Source organism: Panthera uncia, chromosome F2, assembly GCF_023721935.1.
Source record: "Panthera uncia isolate 11264 chromosome F2, Puncia_PCG_1.0, whole genome shotgun sequence".
NCBI lineage: Eukaryota > Metazoa > Chordata > Mammalia > Carnivora > Felidae > Panthera > Panthera uncia.
The window spans coordinates 43,815,276-43,832,509 of NC_064812.1; the positions used below are offsets into that span (position 1 = coordinate 43,815,276).

The 17,234-nt window shown below is 44.6% G+C and overlaps 1 protein-coding gene across 2 annotated transcripts in view; it reads left to right on the plus strand.

The window, feature by feature from the left end:
- The first annotated feature begins 312 nt into the window (after window positions 1-312).
- The window catches only part of RUNX1T1 (RUNX1 partner transcriptional co-repressor 1), a 139,263-nt gene continuing 122,341 nt past the window's right edge, over window positions 313-17,234 (plus strand). Inside the window, exon 1 of one of the 2 annotated variants that reach the window (XM_049633163.1) lies at window positions 313-868. Coding sequence is in view for 1 of the 2 variants with exons in the window: in XM_049633164.1 (XP_049489121.1) it covers window positions 841-868 (28 nt within the window). In the remaining variant the exon portion in view is untranslated. The remainder of the gene's footprint in view (window positions 869-17,234) is intronic. The other variant, XM_049633164.1, reaches the window with a different exon arrangement.

Genomic DNA, 17,234 nt, shown 5'->3' on the forward strand with positions numbered 1-17,234 from the left:
GAAAGTGGTCGTCTTGGGTTACTGCAGGGCACTCGGGCCGCCGGAGAGCAGGCGGCCCGGGAAGGCATCATTAGGGAGCCAGCCTCACGTCCAGCCTGCACAGGAGAGGGCGAGGCTGGGAGGGAGGCCGCCCGCCCGCGCGCCCTAGCGAGCCGGGCCTGCCCATTGTTAACATATACTTGACCTCCGTGACCCCTGCACGACACAGATGTCTCCCACCTCCACTTCCCCCCCCACCCCGCCGCGGGCCCTCCCCCCTGCACCTGGTAGCGGCCGCGCCGCCGCCTCCCTCCCGAGCGGCCGCGGCGCCCGGGGCGCGGGCGCGCGCCGGGGCCGGCCTGGTGCGGGCGCTCTCTGCGCACAGCGCGCGGCGCTCCTGCTCCCCGGCGGACGCCCGGCCGCTCTGCAGATAAATGCGTCGCCTTCCTCGAGAGTGAGCGAGGGCGGGCGAGGCAGACGCAGACGCCGCCTGTGACAGTGGCAATTCCCTGCGCCCCACATCACATTTGTCTGCCACAGCAGCAACAACAGAAAAGCGGAGGGAGGGAGGGAGGCGGGAGGAGGGGAGCGGAGCTCCGCAAGTCTTGGGTTCTGCGTGGAGGCTGCGTTTGGCTGGCGTCCCCGACCCCGGGCTTTTTGCACCGCAGCTCACAGTGCGCAGCGCCGGACGGCCGCAGGCGCTCCGCCGGCGACTCCGCGGCCTCGAGGCGAGCGCGCGTGGGCGAGTGGCCGCGGACACTCTGGCCTCTCTGGGGAAGGAGCGCCGCGCCCTCGCCCCCTCGCCCCGCGGGCCGGCCGAGACGACGGGAAGTTTTATTTGCAGCTCGGAGCCCGTGGCGGATGGTGGGACTCTCCAGCCCAGTGCAGTGTAAGTGCCCGCGGGAGGGCTGGGCCGGCGGGCGGGCGGCGGGGACGGGCCCCAGGCTATTACGGTTAATTATTATTCTGATGACCGTCATCTTCATTTGGATTATTCGGCCGAGAGGCTGCAGGCTGTGCTTGTCGCTCAACTAGGGTAGGACTACACACGGGGCCGAGGGGAACATCGTGGGTGATTCCAGTAGGAGATGACACTGAACTTCACGGGTCAGCTAAGGATGCAATTTTCGCTCTTTGATTCCCCGCGCAGTCTTTTTTACAAATATTTTTTTATTTCCCCTCTATCATAGCGGCATGTAAGCAGGAAGATGTTGCGTAGCTCCCACCCCCCACCCCCGGACAGAACAACTGGTCAAGGTGCCCACGGTGCGTTTGGCAGGTGGCCCTGAACCAGCGTCGTGGGGGCTTTTAACTAGAAGGGAGAGGCATGTTTCGATGGTGGAAAACTTAGCTGTAAGAGCAGGAGAGGCAGAGTGTTAACTTTGAGACCCGGCTGCGACTGTGGTCCGGGTGTTTTTAGCGGCATCTGGGCGCCCTGCGCCCGCCTGAGAACTTTCCCTGTTACTACTGGGCGTTTGGGGTGCTTGAGCCGGAAGCCCCCGGGTAGGGGGCGGGCGGAGTCTCCCGACCGGGCATCTCTCACCCCGGACGGGTCCGGGACTCCATCGCCGGCGATCGCTGGGCAGCGTCGCACCTGCCTTGACCTCCGCTCGGGGCCCTCGCCACTCGCCCTTTGGGGGGGCTCCCCTCGCATCCCCGTCTCGGCCTCGCGGCTCCCGAGCGGGGCGCGGAGCATTGTGCCGGGCGGCTGCTGCCCAGCGGAGCGCAGACGGGGAGCCGCGTCCGCGAATTCCTTTCGTTTTCCAGAAGCCGGTCTGGTGAGGCGCCCGGGCCCCGCTGCCAACCGCTCTCCGCGAACCTTAAAGGACTGGGTTGGTTGGCGCGCCCAGACCCCTCTCCCGGGGCGGACTTTGCGCTGGCCAGGACGCCTTAAGCAGAGACGGTTGTGTCGGTCCAAAGCGCTTAAGTCCATTTTTTGAACCCCCCCCCCCCCCCCCTTTTTTTTCCTTTCCTTTCTTTTTTTCCTCCTTTTTTTTTTTTTTTTTTTCTTTTTTTTTCTTGGTAAGGGCGGTCAACCCTTGGAAAAGTTTGAGTACTGGGATGCCGGGAAGTAGGATGTGAACCAAGACTGTTACTAAAAATAGTATCCACCCCCTCCGCCCCAGGCCTTTCAGCTTGCAGGGTTTGCCTGGGGAGCCTCGCAGCCCTCGATCTCCTTATTCCTTGCTGAGCATAGGGGAGAAGTCTTTAGAACGTAGCCTTTTTTTTTTTTTTTTTTTAAAGATTGGGCACCTCAAATCCCAGCTTGCCCCAGCCTGGCTGCTGCTCCCTGAGGGAACCTGCAGAATGTCGCTTTAAGGAATAGCTACTATTCCTTGTGGAGAGGGTCCTGCACGACCAGTCACTGAGGCCAGGGCGAGGGAGTGAGGACCAGGAGAGCTGGAGAGGCCACTTCAGACCAACTTCATGTGCTTAATGTAACTCTGAGCCCCCTTGAATTTTTAACTTCGCTTCCCTTAATTAATCTGCCCAGGGCCTGTGTATAAATGGCTGTCCACAGCTGCTGCAAATTGATTTATCCCCTGATAAAGGTCGGGTTGCTGACCAAAGCATTTTCTTTCTACCTTCTGTGTGAACTGAAATCTGTTTTACAGGTTTTTGTGTTTTGTTTTTTTTCCCCCTCTCCTAGTCTCCTTTTAAACATCTGTATGCTTTTTAAGTGCACTCAGTGGCTTTTATTATCTTCCCCCTCCCTTTGCATAAAACAGGAGTGGAACTGGTTCTGTGCCCAGTGAGCCCACACTCACTAGAATACAAATTGACCAGCTTCTCTGTGATAAACGGTTTGTTAGTGTTGGGGGCCTCCTTTTAGTTTATCGCTGTGTTTTGCCTTGACCATGTGAGTATTCTGCTGTGCCCAGTTTCTCCTGTCACACAGTTCCTTAGAAAAGGTCAACAAACACCACTGTTTCTTAAACCATCATAGCCCCAACCTGGGTGTTTATGTCAGCTGTGATGTGGACAAACAGAAGCAAATTCATACTTCTGTGGATTTTCCCCCTGATTTCTCCTAAAAGTCTAATTTGGTATTAACATTACGGGGGCTTTCAAATAGCATAGATAGGGCTGTCTGGTTTCCTTTCCTTTTTTTTAGTGGTTGTTATTTTTTAAGGGAGGTCTGATCATCTCACCCAGGATTCATCAGGGAATCTTAGTTTGACCCAGGCTTTTCTTACAGCCAGGATGGATGCTGAGGAACTTGAAGACTATCATTGATTTACTTGTACTGCATTTAACATTTGGTATTTCTTTGGTTTATTCTTTCAAAAGAGAAAATTCCAACCCAGTAACCCAGGAATCAGGCTCATTCTGGGTGCATGTTAAAAACCGACTTTACCTAAGATTTATGCTAAGAGAAGAACTTTATATTAAAAGCCTTTGTTTAAGCATTAATAATTTTGTTGTAAACCATTTAGACAGCACTTTATGTGGAAAGCTAAATATTGAGTGGGAGCATTTGAGTGTGTATTTCTCCACACCTAGTCCAGTTCATACCTAATAAAAGCAATGGGGAAAATGGTCTATTTTTTCTTTAATGTTTGGACAACTCAAAGCAGCCCAGAAGTCTTTGAAATGATATTTTCCTTTGTCAGCGTGGTCTCTGTGACCCACTAACACTTGCTATTAATTTGATTTTTCAAAAACGATTCTTAAAGGACCTTCCTAACAAGAGGCATTATACTTGCAATACAATGCAAACTGCACTATTCAATTGGAAGTTGCTGGAGAGAGTAGGGCAGTGTGTGGTTGCAGCCACAGCACTGCAGCTTTTTAATATTTTCACAATTTGTCCTTCCTGAAGAAAAGTGAAATCTTGCTCTTAATGCCAGCATTGGATGATGAGCTCTCCCATCGAGGGTGTTAGTCTTATGTTTGCAGAGAAAAGAGCCCTTCAAAATTGCAAAGAAATACACAAACGTAAGATGCCATTATCATTTATTTTATTGGAAAATAGAAGCTTAGCCAAAAAAAAAGACTCACTTTTTTTTTTTTTTTAAACATTGAAAAGCGATCACGAGAAAGAAATGCTTCCAATAGGAATGCTGGCCAGTGGTTGTCAGTTTAGGACATTCTTCACTGTCAAATCCTGTTTCTCACTTCTTTGATATGAACATCAGCTGACAGGCACTGAATACGGAGCCTTCTTCATTGAGGTTTTATGCAGGCAACATAGCTCTTCATAGCAAAGCAGTCTGAAAAATTGGCACCTGCAGGATTTGCATGTGAAAAAAACCCCAAGTCAGTTGCATTTTACTGGAGTCTATTACTGTAAGTTATGTAAGTTCAGTGAGAAAAGCTATTTATTGCTGTTTGGGTGTTTAAAAGTTCTTTTGTTTTATGGACACCTTATTCCTCATATAGTGATCCACAGGCTTTATTGATAGCAGAAGCAGGGAGACGTGATCTCTGGCTTCATACAAGTGATTTATTATGGAACGGAGTAATTTTTAACCATGTGCTTACAGAGTGCACTTATAGTCATAGTTAATTTTTTACACGTGGCTTAAAAATGATGAACTTAATACAACTTTCAGAGTCATCGATCAGAAGTTAAATACATAAAATTAAGTGAACATAAATATCCTTTGAAAGCAATCCAGGATTTTAAGTTATGTTCTTTACTAGCAAGTTAAAATCTGTAAGAAAAAAATTAAACCTGTCATACGTCTAAACTTGAGGAAAAACGTGCCCCCCCACCCCGCACTTGTTAAATTGTCACTTAAGTGCCTTTTAAAAATATCATATTTGACCCTATTTATGCAAAATAATGAACAACGTTAAATCCACTGAAACACCTTTGTGAACCTGGTATTATCCATCACTGGGAATATTTTATCCAGAATAAGTTATTATTACCCAAAGAGACACCTTCCAACTTCACTTTTTTACAGCCATTAATATAAGAGTTCCTAAATAATGTTTAAAGAACAGTGAACATTTTATTAAAGCAAACATTAGTTCAGTTTAATGGAGGTAATTGTAAGTGATAAGACAGAGCAGGTTATCTCTGTGTTGTTTAAACAGAAGGAGCTACTTTGCACCATTTCCAGTGGCCATCTGTAGAAGAGAAGGGTTTGCACCTGTCTGTCCACACTAATTATAGATTAGGGCCAAAGAAATGAAATTCGAGGAGGTTTTCAGCTAATGAAATCCATACTGATTTTATTGTAAATGCGTTTTATGTAAAGAGGGTGATGGTTGAGTTATGAGTGAATAAATCGGTATGTAGCTGCTAGGCACTTGGTTTTGAAGCACAATTCTGCTGCATTAACCTTTGATATTCAAAAAAAAAATAAATAAAAAGGACAAACAACTTAGGCATGGATGCTAGCCTTTGTTTGCCATCCCCAGCTACAATTTAGTGAGTAGCAGTGACGTTCAGTGTACAATTTAAAAATGTGCTTGCTGTAAAGCAGCTTAAATGTTAAGAATATTCTAATGTGTTGAAATGCAGATGAAGAAGGGAGGTTTTGTTTTAACTTAGGTACGTAAGACATTAGAACATTAGAAAGCTTTTTTTCTTTTATCTGCATTTCTGTTTCACATCCATGAGAAATTAAAGCAAAACGAGTGAGGAATGCGTTCTGCAATGAAAGGTCACATGAATGTCTACCACATCTGTTTATAGTAATTATGAACATAATTAACATAAGAATTACAAATGAAATAATGACAAGCTGAGCAATGAGATATTATGCCATAATGGTCATATGTTGGAATTCTCACATTATAGCACACTAGAATTCACATACTCAAAGAAAGAAAGAAAATGCTAGATTTTTATCTGAATTAATGCTCCCAAACTTATCTGCCTGGGGCAGATGGACTTCTTGCTCTTATAGGAAGGTAACCTATTATTAAGAAAAGAACTAGTTGAAATTAAGATTTCTGGTCTCCAGCTTGGACTTCAAGACAGCTGTGATTATAGAAACCACTTTCTGTTGTACGCTGATTCTGTGATTATACTTCTTGATTATTATATGGCGTTCTTCTTCTTTTTTTTTTTTTAATTGAACGCTTTGCAGCAAAGTATTTGCTTTGGAAGAGAGTCATGGATTCTTCCCATTTGAGAATTGGTTGATCTTTTCTAGAACTGTGAGCCAAAAGTCAATGAACAAACAAGGTGGTACTAGGAATGCTGTGCATTTACAGAATAAGAACATTGGCAGATTAGGTTTTGCACAGTTTTCTTCCTGCCTTTAGTGTTTGGATGCTTAAAAAAAAAAAAAAATGTGAGCCTTTTCTGGGTTTGAAAGTAGGAGTGCATTGTTTTGTTTTTCTAAATAGCATTTTGTCCCCCAAAGAGCTTGTAAAAATGTAGTGGGCATTTGTAAGTTGTATTTGTTTTCTTCCTAGAGTTGTGTTGGTTTTACAGGTATTTGCATGTCGGCTGTGTCCAAATTGATCTAACTAAAATGTAATAAAGAGGAAGGTATGTGTGATTGCGTCTGGTTATTCTGAATGCAGTTTTCTGTAACAGCTAGAGAAAAGGTGAAAGGTGAGCTTTTATGAGAACTCAAATGATACTCCAGAAATCTGTTATTCAACTTAAAACATGTCAGAATGACCGATTTTCACCCATTTAAAGTTCACTTGATTTTGTAAGGTGCCCTGCCAAATGGCTTACTTCCTACACTTGCACCCCTCTCTAACTACTGAACCTGGCCACTTTTTGAAGATTTATGGAGAAATATTACCTTGTTCTCGTCTCAGTGATAACCACGAGGTTTTCCACATTATTGGATTACTGGAGGATTGTGGCAGACCCCTTTTTATCTGACATTCATTGCATGACAAGATTTTTCACACGTGCCCTTCCCCCCATCTATGTCCAGCTTATTTTCACTTTGCCTTACCTGTCAAATTTTTTCTTAATTCTTTTCTTGGGGTGGGCGCATGGGGTTGGGTGGGAGCATGGGGTTGGGTGGGGGTGGGGGTGGGGGTGGGGGGTGGGGCCCACCACACATGAAACTGGTTTTTGGCAGAGTGTTCTGCAGGGGGGTGGTGATGAAACAATGCCTCTTCTCAAATTTGTCTCTAAGAGACTGTCTTCCTTTTCTGTGTTTTTCTCTACTAAGTAGCCTTATGCTTCCCTCCCTGCTACCGTTTTGTCCCTTTCTATCCAGATCCGTATATAAGCTATGTTATTACCCGGAGTTTCACTGCGGCTGGGGTTACAGTGTATGTCATGCACAATTATGCAGTTTATTGGCTCCTTCATTCTGAACTTGCTCTCTTCATACTGCAGTGAGAGCTTCTTAACCAAGCTTCAGTGCCTTGAAATACAACACAACCAAATACGCCCCCTTCCCCCAATAAAATAACCTTCTTTGCTGCATTATCTGCACTCCATTAAGGATCTGATCAGATGTTCAGATTGTCTGATGGGTGCATTTAAAAGTGAAAAGGGGCTCCCATGGGACTACTCAGGTGTATCTCCCTCCTGACCCTGCTGGGGTGGAGGGTGAACTCTGGTCTGACGGAGGAACATTAGCTCTTGCTTGTTCTCTGATTGATTCTCGGGCTCTGGGTGGGTGAAGAGCTGTGAAGCAGCTCAGGCTGAGATTGATTGCCTCAATTTCAAATTCCCACCTCCAAAATAGACTCTCAGATGTATACATAGGGAACCCCCTCCCCCAACACAATTTCTGGAGGTGGAGCAGGTGTCTAAGTCACCTGTAGCTACCAATCACAAGTGGTCCTTCTTATCATAGGGATGCTGGCTGCACAAGTCTTCTGCTGGGACACTTTCAAGCCCAGGGAAAGACATTTCAGATCTGTGTCCATCTCCATTGGCATGGGTAGGGGAGGGCTGGCTTTTAGGAGTGCTGGGGCCCGCAAAGAAAGGGACAAGAACTTCCACTTGAGGTTGGTCTGGAAGACTGCAGTAACTGCTGTGAGGGCTCAAATAGGTTTGTTTTGCAAATTGTGGCAATTCGAATGGAGGTGAGGTGGTGAATGTCTCATTGTTATGCTCTGCCGAAAAGGGGACTCTTGATCCCTTCTGACCTTGACAGAACCTCCAGAACGGTCACAGTCTGGCCCTGGAACCTGGGCGATGCAGTTTGCTAGTCTGCATTCCTCCCTTTTTCTGGGAGGAGGGGGCAGTTTTGGGGATTGTAGGCACCCCCCAGCGCTGGCTGTCACCCTCAGCCAGTGTTGGGGTACCTTGTGCCCACTGGCCACCCCCCCCCCCATCCTGGGGCCTGAGCCCCCACCCCCTCCATCCCTTTTGGTTTCTTCCCTCCAGCCTGTGTCTCTCCCCTCTCCCTCGCTCCCTCTCTCTCCCACTTTTCCTCCCTCTCCCGCTCCGTCTCACACGCACCCTCTGTTTATTTTCCTGCTTCCATCTGGGCCCTGCTGATATTGTAATCACCCTGATGCACGTTGGCTTCTCTCCTCTCCCTCCTGCGCTCACACACTCACTCACACACAATGTGCCATCCTGACAAGCCTTTTACTTCTGATAAGCTCCGATGTGTGTTTAATGAATACAAAGCCGCGGTCTGGGTGCCGCCTCGGCTGCGGCCGCCTCTCCTGCGCTCCTTTGCCAGAAGGTAATCTCCGTGAACGGGGAGGGGAGGCGAGCGGGGAGGAAGGAGGGGTGGGAAGGGGGGGTGGGGGGAGCGGGGAAGCTGCTTTTCTCTTTCCCTCTCTCCCTTTCCAAATGATTCAGAAGTCGATAAGACCAGGAGAAGTGAAGATGTAACATGTTATCTGTCGCTCCTCTTAGCTGGCGGAGAGAATTTACATTTAAAGATTAGCAGAGGGAGAAAGAGAAATCTGCCTTTTGTTGTGTGGGGTTGAGGAGGAGGCATCAGTCCTGGCCTGGACGCTATCTCCCATCACCTCTGCTATCCAGACAGGACTCACCGAGGTGAGATTACCGGAGGGCCTTATCTTTAATTGGGTTTAGTTTTGCCAGTCTGAATAGGTTTAAAGAGACTCGATAAAGGGGGAACAATAGATTATTTATTGACTGAATGCTGAAGCCTTTAGATGAAGAGGGGAGAGAAAAAAGCTGCTTAACAACTTGATTAGTTTATTTTAATTTTTATTTTAAGGTGAGCCTGTCTCTCTTGTGGTGCAGGGAAGGGCCGTGGAACTTAGGCGAAACTGAATGACTTAAATGTCTTATTCTCTCTTCATCCCCCACCCCTCCCCGCTGTCACTACCATCTCCCTTATTTTAACTGGAGTTTCATGTACCCCCTCGGTTTAGGATTGATAAACTGAGCAAAAAGGGTAGTGGCTTTTGGAATTGATCCTTCGTGTTTGGTTTTGTGTGACTTGTTTCGAATGGGTGTTGGATTGATGTTAACGGTGGTGGCTACTTGAATGAGTGAGCAAAGGGAATGAAGGCTACTTTTAATATGCAATTGGTTGATTTTATGGTGTGGTTTCAACATGGTTTGGAGGAAAAAAACATCATTCTGACTCTGTTAGGTAGATTTGTATTTTGGATTTGAAACACGGAGTTTTTTCCTTGGAGTGGGTTTAAAAAAAGAAGAGTGAAAACATGTTTTATTGACTCAAGAGTGTCTTTCAAAAAATTACGGTATCAACTTTGTAATGTTCTTAAAATGGATAAAAGTGAAGAAATTATCGTTTGCCTCCTACACATCATCAACATAGGTGTTTTCATAGGTAAATATGATCCAGTAACTAAAAGCCTAATTAAAATTTGTTTAAAGCCAGGGGGGGGCATGTTTCCTTGTGGAAGGCGGCAGATCGATTGGGTAAGACAATAGAGACCCATTATTTCACTTCCATTGACTGAGCATATTGACATTTCAGGTTTGCTGTTGCCTCAGTGAGCATGATGAAACACTGAAATTCACAGACCAACTGGCCAGAGTGGCACATACATTACTGTATGTCATTTCTGCCTTCAGGTTACCTTATCACCCAGGCAGAATGGGAATGGACAATCCGGAATCCTTCAGAAGGGGTAGAGCTCTTTTGGCTAAGAAACCGACAGGTAGCATGTCTCACGAGCACCTTTAATTTTACCCAGAATGGGGTGTCACAGAGAAACATGGGGAGCACTTTTGTTTAAAAAGCTGAGCTGCAGCCCAGCTATTAATCTTGCACATAGTGCATATAAGGACACCCATTTTCAAGATTGATCTTTACCTGGTCTCAGATAACTCCAGGGAGTAGTTGGTCACATCACGTAGGTGTTTACCAGCTTGTGCTTGGGTATTAGCTGTGCTGCCCCAGTCCGGGGCACTCAGGCATTAGAGCACCTGCTAAATCTGTGTCTATAAAAGAATATGTAAGACCCCTTCCAAAATAGGGCCTGACTTCGACTTTTTTGTTTCCTCTTTTCTTTTGGTGGGTACAAAAGCGAAAATGGGATATATATGTATTTTATGCCCATATACATGGTGTAGACCGTAATCAGTAAAAACAAATATGTGTATATTCCAAGCAGAGGCAGAGAAAATAGTAAGTATTTTCGTTATCTTCTTAGTATAATCTATCCTTTTATACACTTCACAGAGTCTTTGCATGACACAACTAAGTATTAGGCAAAACTGAGTCAAAGAAATTTGAGTCATACAGAAGTGAATATGGGGAAAAAAGCAGAAGGGACTTAACGTATTTTTTAAAAAGTTCAATGAAAATATAAAACTATCGTGAATATGCTTTATACACAGCAATTGTTGCCATCAAGTAGGTGACTGATGCCCTTTGCGGTGTTTAGAACAAAACTAGTCCTTTATACCATTTTCATGAAAATGTTAGGTTTCTATTTGATCAGCAGGTGCTGTTGAGATGAAAGCCATGTGTAAATTTTCAGAAGGCCAAAAGTGTCAATTCAGAAAAGGAAAGTGATAAGAGAAAATGCAATCAGTTTTCCTGTTTTCAATTTGTGCAGGATTTGAAGAGCTGTTTTGTTAAACCGCTGCATCTGCTCCAATATGAATATTGAGCCACTTCCACTAAAAATAACAGCCTATAATTTGGAAGCTACTGCAGCCTTTTGTTAGTGTGAGTGGGTTATTTAAAAACAAAAAAACAAAAAAAAAAATTAAAAAAAAAGACAATTTTCTATTCTGACAATCTCTTGCCTCATGTGCATTTTCATTTGTTGGCACTTTTAGCCTCAGCAGATAAATGGTATTATGCAATTAGGACCTTATCTTGTTTGACTGTGAAAGAGGTTTCCATAGGTGAAAATCCTGGTAATATAAAAAGGGTTCACACAAAACAAAATTTGTTTTTAAATAATCTGCTTAAATATAGTTATTTAAGTTGAGATATCTGTTCCTTGCATTCTCCAGTACTACAATTATTAACTTGCTGCTGACTGTTATAACAAAGTTAACACTATTCCGTTGCATACTGAGCATTCTGTGATTTATTTCACCTTTAATATACCTGCAAATGTAAGTTTAAACTAATCAGGGATATTTTACCTAACAGGGCTTTCAGAATCATTTTTTTCATGCTTAAATAAAATGATTAAATTATGCTTGAGTGCCTGCATACAAAAGGTTTAGCTTCTATAGTACTGCTAATCAAATAAGTTTTATGGACAGGGAAAGCACCACATTAGAGAAAAATTGGATGCATTCTACCAGTGACATTTCTAGGAGAGACAAGTTCTTTTTAAATCATCTAATATTAATTAAGAAAACTCTCACACATCTTAAATAATCATAATAAAAATAATAGTTCATCCCTTTAATAAGAAAACGAATGGCACTGCTCTCCATGTAAAACTGGGCATAGAGAATTAAGGTAGGAGGGAGACTGATGACATTTGGATCGGGTTCAGTATTGACTCTGTCCACAACAGCTCTTGGCTTGACTTGAGGCTAGAGAAATTGGTCCAGGTGGAGACGTGATCACTCCACAGGCTCAGTTAGAGCTATGGCTTGACACTTGAATGGCCAGACACACTCTTCACAGTTAAGCTCAGAGTATCTCCAGAATGGATTAAGGGGAAGACGGACATGGGGACACAGTAGTAGGATGGATATTAACAAAGGCGGCATTTCTTCTGCAATGCCTGCTCAAAAGAAGAGGTAGGAGAGGTGTTGAGTGTGTGTACCTGTGATCACATGTATGTAACCAGCCAAAGAATAATGCTTTTAAGAAATGTCATTTCCAGTTGGATGCCAAAGTGTGGCAAATCTTTCAGAGACCTGGGCAGCCATGGGGGTGTATTCCCTGGTACAGCACCAAGTTCTTTTCCCCTCTCAAGAAATGGTATTGAATCACATATCAGTATAAGAAAGAAACGTGTCTGCGTTAGGGATGTGATCTTGTCACAAGTTGTTTTGTGCTGAAGCCACCTTCGGCGTTGAAGCCTCTGTACCTTGTAAGGTGTCAACAGGGGGAAGCTTCTTGTGACTCTTCAGAATGGTCATGCTTTATAAAGTGGCTCTTACATCGGAGCCACTGATAAAGCAATGCGCCACGGTTGAGGTTGAAGGCATGAGACCCTCCTGTTTGCCAGAGTTGAAAACGGTCAGTGCTGCTGAGAACCATTAGCAATTTCACTGACTGTGAGGGATCTACTTACAAACAAAACAAAACAAAACAAAAACTGCTTTGATAGCTCTAATTGAGATTACCTTATAATACAATTCCTGAGGGAATAGAGCAGGCATTTGTTTTGGAGATTTCACATTGGTCAAGCTCTCTAAAGCAAATCACCAGTTGAGTGAATAGGGCCTTTCGAATATAGATCTTGTCGGATGAGGACACAGATGTAGAAATTTCCCATTTGTCCCACAGTCGCAGCAGCTCTAAGTACCTTAGGGAATGTGATTGACTAGATTCATTAATTTTTCAACAGCTGGGTCCTAGACCACTTCTGAGTGTGCACTGACCAACCACCTAGTTGTTGGTCTTGGGAGAGAGAAGAACTGACAAATATTAGAGATCTGCTGTGAGCCTGGGGTTAACCTTCCCATACATTGTCATTACTGACTTTAAGTCAATTATAAACCAGCCTATCACTTCATTTCGAACACTTTGGAAATGTCTTAGTGGCTCTTCTGGCTAGACCTTTTGCCTTAATATGGAAACCCGAGATTTTCTTGTGTCTCCCAACTTTATCACCTGCTTTGTTCCCAAGTTTGAATAATTAGAGGCTTATTTTCTGAATACATGGCTTAATATGCTTCTCAGCAGCCACGATCTGTGCACCCATTGTTTTCTTATGCCCTCACCCCAGCCTAGGAATCAGAGTTGGCTACTAGCTGATAGACATCGGATATGCCCAAGTGTTTGCCAGTCTGTATCCCTCAGTACCTCCTAATCCAGGCTATTCCGTTACTAAATTGTGTTCCCTTGTCCTGCACCACACCAAAGCCAAGAGGAATCAGGTTGTTATTCCCTTTATTGATCTCTGGAGCTCTCTTCTGCCCAATGTCCCTCATCCCCGAGGCTTGGCCCATCACACTTGACCACACTTGGTCATACTGTATTTTGATCTCTACATCTTCTACTTGGCCAGGTCCAACTTCCCAGTCATTTCTTAAGAGGAGAGGGATTCTGCACTATTTGGAGTGTGCAGCTATAGTTGTGTGCTGTAAAACGCTCTGTATTATAAAAAGAAAGATATGGTGTGTACATTCCCCTGACGGATGGGTAAACTGGATTTCCCTTTCCAGCTCAGTCACTGTTTTGCTGTGTAGCGCGGGATGCATTCCAGCCTTCAGGTGAATTCTTCAGAAGTAAGATGAAGGGCAGATTCAATGTTCCTTAGGCTTCTCAACTCTCTCATGTATGAGTTTGCATGTGATGCTGAGAGGAGGCTTTTAAGAATTTCCCATGGTTAGGTGAATGAAAACATTTCTTAATTTTTCATTTGGAGCTGGGGGCGCATCTCCCCTCCATATGGCTGGGAAATAGAATCAGTGTAGAACATCATTATCTCCTCGCTCTTCTCCATTGAAAAGAAGTGGCATTGAGCACAGGGAGACATTTTTTCCACAGCCATCCTGGATCTCAGATGACTGTCGAAAATTTTAGTTGTTACTCTACCTTTTTAAGAGGTGAATGATGGAGGAATGAGTCTGTTTATGCGGTGAGAAGGAATTAAATATTTCAGGTTTTGCTCAAGGAGAACAGCCTTTATGCTTTTACCTCATGGCTGCTGGACAAGATGAACTTGGTGCTTGGGGGCAGGAGTGAGGGGCTAGGAGCTAAACCATGGTGGTGATTAGTTGTGCTTACTAGGCATGCGCCGTATCCCGCTGTCTCAAGGTGTGGACTTAAGTCACTTGGAAATTTAGAAAGTGACCTCTATAAACCATTTTTGGAGAGAATTTGGTAAGTAACAGCTTCCTTAAATGAACAAGGGCACATTATCATTTGGTTAGGAGTCAGGTCTTAACTAAGACTGAAGTTACCCTATTTGTATTGTCTGAAGAAACAGTCTGCTGTTGGTTTTAAATGCCCAGTTATTACCAATAACACTTTGATTTCATGCTGTAGTTTTTCAACAGTTTAGGCATTATTAGAAGTTTAAGCCTAATTTGTGAAATTGTCAATGAGGGAACTGGGCTGGATTTCTTTGGAACTTAGGAGCTATGGCATTCCTGTACTTACGATTTGATGAAGGAGAGTACTTTGTCATCATCCAGGATGGCAGTAGAAACTTCTGCTGCTTACTAGGAATATCTGCAATTGGCAGGACTTGGAAGTTTGTTAGCAATGGAAGCCACGCGAATTAGTTTCGCTTCACTGGTTGTAGAAGACTTTTGTGTTGGCATTCGGAGTTCAGTGGGAGGCCAAATTGAAGTGATTTTGCTTTTCTTCTTTTGGCCACCAAGGAGAATGCCTTAAAAGTATGAGCTCTTGGTTGGTACCTCACTTGACTGGATTGGTCATTGCATCAGAGAAATAATAGAGAAAATGTCATGAGATGTCATGGCAGTTTGTCTACAGAAGCGCGAGAGCTAGGTGGCCGCTAATCATAGGAGAGGAAACAGTGCGAGCGCAGCGATGGGCTAGAGGTGGTCGGTAGAACACGGGGAGGGAAAACTAGCTGTCTGATGCTATTATGAAGAGTATTTGAGAAGCCTTTGCCACCAGACCTTGTGGGGAGCGCCCCTGTGCCACTCAGGTAGGGGATCGGAGAGATCTTAGGAAAGAAGGTAGGTCGTGGGACCTGCAAATGCTGGGGTACAGTTGTGGTGCCAGGGAACCAGCACAGCAGAGTCGCAGAGAGCATTGCATATGCACATCCGGTTGGGCAGACCGAGTACCAGCACCTGGAAGGTCATCCCCCAGTGGATGCTGCACGTGTGGTGCAAGTTGCACCTCAAATGCAAAGTCTTAGAAAGTCGGTTGGTCCGTTGGTTAAAACGAGATGTACTGTGCCCCGTTCCCTAACCTCAGGATCTAGGAAGATGTGAGCTGTAAGACAGGTCATGAAAGACTGCTAGTTTATTTCCTGAATCTATGCATATGTTATGTACACAGTGATGAGCAAACACAGCTGGGAAGAACAGCAGATGATATTGGGACTGGAAATGTGGTGTTTATCAGACTGACATAGTAATCCTTGTTTCCCGTGAAAGTGTTCTTTTTAAGTGACGGTTAGGATTCTGTAACTTTTACCATGTGTCAGACAAGTATTCTCGACTACCTTTTGCATACCTGTCACACATTCTCATTCTCATCTCTAGCTGGGTTTATTTAGAAATGAGGATTTGGCCAAATGTGGGTTTGACCTCTGATGGGAAGCAAACATGGACCATAAATTCTCATCCTTTTATTGAATAAGGATAGGTAGGTCCATTCAGGTCTAAATGGAACATAGATGTGATCAGTCTCCATCGACTTGTCCAAAAGCGAGCCTGGATTTGGCTAGAGGCAGTAGGTATAAAATATCAGAGGACAATATAAATGAAAGAGCAGTAAAATGAGCAACCCATTAAACCTAATTCTCCTATTTTTTAAAAAAACTGTTTATTTATTTTGAGAGAGAGAGGTTTCATGAGTGGGGGAGGGACAGAGAGAGAGAGAGAGAAAGAGAGAGAGAGAGGGAAAGAGAGAATCCCGAGCAGCCTCCATGCTGTCAGCACAGAGCCCGACTCGGAGCTTGATCTCATGAATCCTGAGATCATGACTTAGGCTGAAATCAAGGGTGGGACGCTCAACTGACTGAGCTGCCCAGGGGCTCCCAAATTTTCCTATTTTTAAAGAAACACATAGGCTCTTTGGGGAGTCCTAGTAATGACCCCTTTTAGATTATCTGAAAGAAAATTAAAAATTCACTCTGGCTTGTCAGTTGGGAGTAATAAATTGCTAAATATTTAATGAATGCCTGCTATGTGCAAAATGAGGTGGTAGGTATCCATGAGTGGGTGTCCATGAGTGGGTATACATGAAACTCAGTGCGTGCTCACGTCCCACTGAAGATAGACCCACTCAGGTCAAAGAAAACTGCTACCTAAGTTGGTGAGCCTTCGTGACTTAACCGATTAAATGCACCAGTAAATTAGACTATTTTTTTGGGGGGGGGGGGCGAGTTGGAATTTCACCTTGTCTTAAAACAGGATTTATCAAAGTGAAGTCATCACAATGGGATTCTGAGCAGTTACAAAGTAGGGATGTGGAGTACAGAAACCCCGATGTGGGAGAGGCTTTCGGAGGACTAACGGGGTGGGGTAAGTGGGGCTGGAGAGAGAATAAATTAAAGAACGTGGCTGTGTCAAAAAGGACCCATGGGTGATGATTGGGAAATAAACAGATCATAAATGTCTTGGGTGTGAAGCATTTTGATTTAAGCTTTATCTTCTGAGCAAGCCAGAAGTTTTTAAAACTGTGTCCTCGGGGTGGGACGGGGCGCGAAGGCTGCCCGGCCCGGGTTCAGACCCTTTTATTTGTCTTAGCACCGTGAAACCAGAAAGATTCTGCTTTTACAACAAATTGCTCTATATGTTAGATTTCTCTGGCTGGACTTCTTTTGGACAAAGGGCGCCATGGGGAAACAGATCTCACAAAAGCCAAAGTAAAAACAAAACAAAAAGTTGTGCTAGGTAAGGCGAAACCATGGACCCGGGTGAGGTCGCGTTTCTCAAGAGCTGGTCCGACACTGACCAGTCGGACGGATCGGAGTGGAGGAATGACTGGAGGCGAACCAGCCAGGAAGCCGGTGGCAGCAACTCAGATTTTAGATGTTGTAGCAGGATGATCAGGATTGGGTCTGTAGGACACAAAGGAGGAGGCAGATGGATGAGGCATTGCAAAGGAATAATCATT